This window comes from Carassius carassius, chromosome 40 (assembly GCF_963082965.1).
Source record: "Carassius carassius chromosome 40, fCarCar2.1, whole genome shotgun sequence".
Lineage (NCBI taxonomy): Eukaryota > Metazoa > Chordata > Actinopteri > Cypriniformes > Cyprinidae > Carassius > Carassius carassius.
Window position 1 is genome coordinate 22900355 of NC_081794.1, and position 7001 is coordinate 22907355.

The window sequence follows — 7001 nt, forward strand, 5'->3', positions numbered from 1 at the left end:
TGATATCAAAGCTCTAAACTGGCATCATGCAACTCTTGTAAACCAAATTTACCACAAACTCCCGTATGAGCGCATTAAAACAAAGCTAACCGCTGAAGGGTGTTTGTGTTGGATGCCTGGGGCTTTAACTTAGAATCAGAGTCCCTGAGAGACTTACACACTCGCTGCTGGTTCCCGAAGACACTGTGTGTCACTTCTATGTAACCAGATTTTCCACTTTGAGAAAGCGGTTTAGGAAGAATCTTCATGTTTGCTGTTTGGTGACAGTGCTGTTAGTGCTGCAGAAGTGATGCACTCGAAAGGAGGGGCCAACTGGATGCGCTTTTGTGTGGCACCTGTTGATTGCCAACTCCACCATCATTAAAGGCTTTCAGTTTTTCTCACAAAAGGGATCGTCCTCTCTCTGTGCTTTTGAAGTAGATGTAAGTGTGTGTGCATGTGTAAGTGTGACCTGCTCACTGCAGGCTACAGCACAGTAACCACAGCAACAGTAAATTGGAGAGCCCACCTTGCGTCAGCTTCACTGTAATACTCTCTGGCGACGATGTCCTCAAATAACTCCCCCCCAGTCACACTGCGGAAAGAGAGAGAGAGGGGGGGACAGTGAAACAAGGGATGAGAGAGTGGAGAGTGTGCTGGGGTTTGGGCTAATTTGGCCAGTAGCAAGAGGCAGAGCCGACATTTTACAATTACGTAAACATGATTGCAAATATATGTGATGCTGCAGTAAAACAGTGTGGCCAGTAAAACAAAATCCAAGTGGCAATACAAGACAGTGGTGGCTCTTACAAAGTTACCAGAGTTTTACTGTAGTAACCTGTGGTTTTTTAGCCAAAAACTGGCTTTTGGTTGTGCAAAACAGAAGTAAATAAAGAAAATCATGTCAGAAAAAAAGACTACATTATGAAATAAATATAAATTACTAAAAACAAAACAATAAAAATTACAGCAATAATATTTGAAATAATTGTACAAAAAATATGAATAATAATAATATTTAAAAATAATAAAACAATTTAAATTAATTTAAAATATTACAATTTGATTTAGATTTTACATTAAAAGAAATAAAATGTCACAGATAATAAAATAAATTATTTCACCATATATACACACACACATATATACATATACATACACATACACATACAATGTTTTAAGCAGCACAACTGTTTCTAAAACTGATAATAAAAAAAGTTTAATGGACATCAAATCAGCATATCAGAATGATTTCTGAAGGATCATTTGACACCGAAGACAGAAGTAATAATTGCTCAAATGTTTCCTTTGCATTACAGGTATAAGTATAATTTTCAAATCTATTAAAAAAGCAAACAGTTCTTTTAAACAGTAATGATATTGCACAATATATTGTGAGGGTGGAGCGCAGTTGGCACTGAGGTGTGCATGAGACACATAACAGGAACATTAGTAGCTCGCCTTTGTTCCACATAAATTGAGTTCCACAATGACGCCTGGAAAAATCAAAGTGCACTGGACTGGTTAAAACCAGGACACAATCAAAGAAACAACAATCTTGACAGCACTATATCGCATTTAAAGGGCCACCCAGAAATGTCTACCCATCAGATTTGCTGGCAGATCCCATCAAATTGAAGGATATATTTTTGACACCCGGGAATGTGCGTGCAAGGTGTCATGAACAAATTTCAGCATGCATTTATCTGCCTGCAGGAATGGGGCTTTTGACATGATTTACCAGAAACAAAATATCTTGGGTTTGATAACTTGCCCATCCTGATGCAAAAAGCCAGTCACTGAGAGTAAAAAATTCATCTGAATACAGAAACTAGCTCCATTTAAAACAATGTTATTTTAATTTGATATACTATTATAGTATTTATTAATAATTTTAATTAGCTGTTATTTTTTTCAGCGTTTTTATTTTGAAGTATATATATATATACTGTATATATACTGTGTGTATATATATATACTGTATATATACTGTGTGTATATATATATATATATATATATATATATATATATATATATATATATATATATAGCTTTAATTCATTATTATTAATGTTTAATCATTTTAGTACTTCTACAATTCTGACATTCTTATTTCTTTATTTATTACGCGTGTGTGTGTGTGTGTGTGTGTGTATGTGTGTGTGTGCGCGTGTTGTTTCGTCATACTCACAGGTCAAAGACCAGGTAATGGAAACCTTCTTCTGAGATGCTGTCATGGAGTCGTACTGGGGTTGAAAAGACAACAGGAGAATCAGCATTAAACAAAGTCAACATAGAGATAATGCATTATGAAAGTAAATGTTTTTAATGAGAGGGTAATCTTGAGCATTCTTTGCTCTATCACACAGCATTCACAACAACATCTGATGAGAACATGCGGCATACGGCCAGTTACACGCTATTATAGTGGCGCTTACAATTACGAAGAACGTTTATGGGCTTAACCATAATGAGCACACTGCCAAATGAAAATAACAAAAAGAGGATCCATCGAAAAGAGAGAGAGAGAGGATGGATGACAAGCTCACTTATGTACACAAGCAGTGTGTCACGTAGACAGTGACACACACCGAGTGTATTGGGTTGAGGGTTGGATGAAGAAAAAGAGAGTGAAAGAAATAAGGAGAGAGAGAGTTGAGTAAACACTGCCCAGAATAGCATGAGCCTTATGAGAGCGCAGAGAGAAAGAGCCACATAGCAACTAGTTGAAGGAGGGAGGGAAAGAGACAGAGGGTAAATAACAAAGGGATTGAAGCAAATCTGATGCTGGAAAATACATATATTAGATAAATTACTTCTACATTATTAGATTAATGCAGCAAGTCAATAGTCCACAGAATGACTGTTTGACAAGCAAGGCCCGAGCATGTTGACACTGGGACTGCAAACACGAGCTGCCATCACGCCAGTAATTACAGAAGCTCAGGTTTAATAAAGTCCTAAACATTCAGAGTGTACTCTGTAAAGTGAGGTATATTGATATTTAGCAAGAAACATTGAATGACAAGAATGGAAGCCATTTAATATTATTGGCCATATTTAAGATGAAGTTCATTTTAAGGCGATTTTTCTGTTAAAATACTACACCGGACCACTTCAATTTTCTCAGAAAGTGTAAACACTGTAGTGCTTTCAAAAACTGCTCTGTTTGTTTGAGCATCCCAACCAGCAACATGGGTTTAACCAATGGCATTGGTTTGAGGCGGGACTATCTGTTTTTTTCATCCAATGGAAAAGAGGGATCGGTTTAAAATTATTGACTTTACTTTTACAATATTAAACAACACCTTCTTGTTAATAATAATATTACTAATAATAATTTGAAGTCTGGAACTTCTGCATCAAAATATAATTAAATGAAATTGAAATATAATTAATATAGTAATAATATAAAAATTCTTGCAACCAAGAAAGGCGAAGTGTTCAGGAAACCTGTTTGAAAATAGTCATTATTTTTGCAATTTTGTTTGTGCAGAAACGGCTAATTTCACCTCTAATTCTTTTTTCAATTTATATAATAATAATAATAATAATAATAATAATAATAATAATAATAATAATAATAATAATCAACATTATCATTACATGTCACCTTCTTAATATACTTTGAGTTCAATAACAAAAAACTACTACTTTTATTATTAGTGTTCAATTACTGTGCCTAATAACACACACACACGCACGCACACACACACACACACACACACACATATATTTATATGTACACACACACACAGTCGCACACACATACACACACACAAACTTATATGAACATGACTAGCTGAATGAAAGAGACACATTAGTGTCAACTGCGCCAGTAGCAATGAGCACTCAGTCCTCTCTCCTCTTTAACCTTTCAGACAGTCTCTCTCTCTCTCTCTCTCCCCCCATCTCTCTTCCTTCGCTGGCTCTATTGTTCAGCACTTATGTGCAGCCCAAGCAGAAAACATGACAAGCTGTCCACTTGAGGAGAGACGACAGAAGAGAAAGTGAAGGAGAGAGAGAGTGATACAAGTGATGGAGCAGGAGAAAGGGAAGGCATCGCCTGAGGGGGAACAGAGATGAGAATAAGAAAACGCATCCGATGGAAAGACGGTGAGAAAGTGGGAAAAAGAGAGGAAGGAGTGAGACACAGAGAAGGGAAGAGGAAGACACTGGATAGAGTGTGAAGTTGAGGTCAAGGGTGGGATACGACTCAAAGTGGTGTGGAAGATTGCCAGACAGCAGAATTACAGATGATTAAACAACAGCAGAAGTTGAGAGTTATATAATATTCAATCAACACAATAAAAAGTTTAAATACTACTCTTTTTAACTTTCTGTTCATCAAAGAATCCTGAAAGCATTTTGTCCTGTTTTCCACAAAAGTATTATGCAGCACAACTATTTTTCATCACTAAGAAGAAGAATAAGAAACTGGAGTAATGGCTTATATATTAAAATACAAAAGTTGTTTTCAATTATACTGACAATAAATCAAATAAATGCAGTGTTGATGAAAATAGGAGATTCTTTCAAAAACATTAAAAGATCTTTAAGGTTTATTTTAAGATTATTGCCTATAAATTAGTAGCATGAGACATACAATATAAATTTTCAAAAGAGTTTGAGCAAGTGTTGTTTAATTTTTTTCTTCAGCAAATCTGCATACAACTAATGCTGCCAAATATTTTCTGAAATAATTTAACACTATTTTAACACTTAAAAAAAAAAAATAATAAAATAAATGGTATAAATTGTGAAATGTGCTTTTTTAAATTTAATCAGCCAAGCAGGCAAAAGCAATAATCTCAAAATATAAATTAGGGCTTACGTTCCAGAAACTCCCTGTCTCAAGTCTTCTATCCTAAATGAGAGTCTTTCTGAAATCGCCATGGTTACCAAACAGCCCAGACTAGTGTTGGATGTTTCTGTAATACAGCCCCAGGGGTATAAATATATAACACGGTACTCAGAGTAATTATCACAGTAACATAACAGAATATACCACAATGTAGTTATTTTTGTTGAAAATGTAATAAAGAAAAATGGCTTATATTTTAATATCCATGATCCAAGTAAATATTCCATTGAGACCCTTCCATTTAATCTTTCTCTCTTATCATTTGATTCTTGATGAACACAAACCGAAAGATAAGATTACTAATAATAAACGAACATCTAATACACCCTGATCTCTTGCTTCATCTTTTTGTGGTTTTCCTGCACTCTCTCGCTGTGCTCCGGAGCTCACTGGAGATAATGACGGTATTTGGGCTGAACTGCTGCCCACCAGCATCTCCCACCTCAACACAGTTATTTATAGAGCTCCACTCCTCTTCTATTTCTCTCCATCTCTATCTGCTACTCTCTCCATCCCTCTACCTTCACCTCTTTCTTTGTCGCCATCGCCCCCATCTCGATGGCTCGGCTCTGGTTTTTTTTTTTCTCAGTTGTTCTGCCCACTTAGGTCTTCTCCTCATTCTATCGATCAATCTCTCCCACGTTCTGTCTCCACACCTCCTTCTGATTCCCTCTTAGCTTTCTTATTCATTCTTCTATTGCCGCCTACTAAATTCTACTCTCTATTAGCTCATTTTTCCCCTCACAGTCCTCATTTTGTTCTGTAAGACGAAGAGCTTTAAGAGAGGCTGTTCTGCAGGACATGGTATGTTTTGCTGCAAAAATACTTCAACCTAATTCAGTCCCAGTCATCACTGGCACCAGCTTACACACACACACACACACACACACACATTCTCACAAATCTGCAGATGCTCACTGCGACAAACTCACATGTACACCACCATTTGAAAGTTTGGACTAAATTTAAAGTCTCATTTAAAAGTATAGGGTTGGAAATATGTCTCTTATGAACACCAACGCTGCATTTACTTCACTAAAAATGCAGTAAAAACAGTATTGTGAAAGATTATTACAGTTTCAATCAGCTGTTTTCTATTTTTAAAAGCAACGTATTCCTGTTATGGCAAATCAGCATCATTGCTCCAGTCTTCAGTGTCACATGATCCTTAAGAAATCATTCTAATATGCTGATTTGCCGCTCAAGAAACATTTCTGATTATTAATGTTTAAAACAATTCTGAAGCTTAATATTTTTGTGGAAATGGTGATTTTCAGGATTCTTTGATGAACAGAAAAATCAAAAGAACAGAATTTATTCGAAATGGGAATCATCACATACTTTACTGTCACTGTTGATCAATTCAATTCATCCTTGACAAATAAAAGAATTAATTTCTTTCAACCTTACCCCAGACTTTTGAATCATACTGTATATGTTGCAAAATGATATAAAGAGTTTGTATGATGATATGAAAATGAATAAAGGTTTGTAAACAAACACCGTATAAATATAAAAAAATAAAAAATAAAAAAAAATAGCTGCAAACTAGACAAAGGCTCATGATCTTGAAGCTCTTGAAGATAAAATAGCTTTTAAATGGTTCAATATAGCTTTTAAATTGTTCAATATTTTTAGAACTCATAAATGATCCCATACTTTAAATATTGTCATTTATAGTTTTAATGGCTTAATTGTTACACTTAAATAAAAAGAATCATAATGAAGATCAAACTCACCAATATTGGGGTGTTTGAGTAGACGACAGATTCGAGCCTCACGTTCCAGTTTCTGATGATCTGTAGGGGAAAAGGAGAAGGAGAAAAGCAGGTTAGATATTTGAGGTGGCTGATGGCTTGTTCTCAGCTATAAAATAAAAAGGACACCTCAGCTGAGGTGCGAGCAGCTCTGTCCTCTCCTCCGAGAAGAGAGAACGTTTTTCTATAGGTGTCATAAATGTGAACCACAATGCTGGGGAGTTAAGAGGGAATAAACAATTCAGAGAGATGATATACCTGTAAATAAAATAAAATTCAATCAAATTAGTGCTGGGCAATGATGACATTTTTTTAAATCGCGATCAATCGCATGATTTTCTGCGATTAATCACAGTTAATTGCATTGTTATGCACAAAACTAATAATGCATTCAAAAGAAG

General features: G+C 35.4%; 1 protein-coding gene across 15 annotated transcripts in view; it reads right to left on the reverse strand.

The window, feature by feature from the left end:
* LOC132122428 (calcium/calmodulin-dependent protein kinase type II subunit gamma-like) overlaps positions 1 to 7001 on the reverse strand; it is a 75673-nt gene that overhangs the window by 31170 nt on the left and 37502 nt on the right. For all 15 annotated transcript variants that reach the window (XM_059532682.1, XM_059532681.1, XM_059532684.1 and 12 more), the window contains exons 3-5: positions 6583 to 6642; positions 2171 to 2225; positions 509 to 574 (exon numbers count right to left, since the gene is read on the reverse strand). In XM_059532682.1, coding sequence (XP_059388665.1) covers positions 509 to 574; positions 2171 to 2225; positions 6583 to 6642 — 181 coding nt within the window. The remainder of the gene's footprint in view (positions 1 to 508; positions 575 to 2170; positions 2226 to 6582; positions 6643 to 7001) is intronic.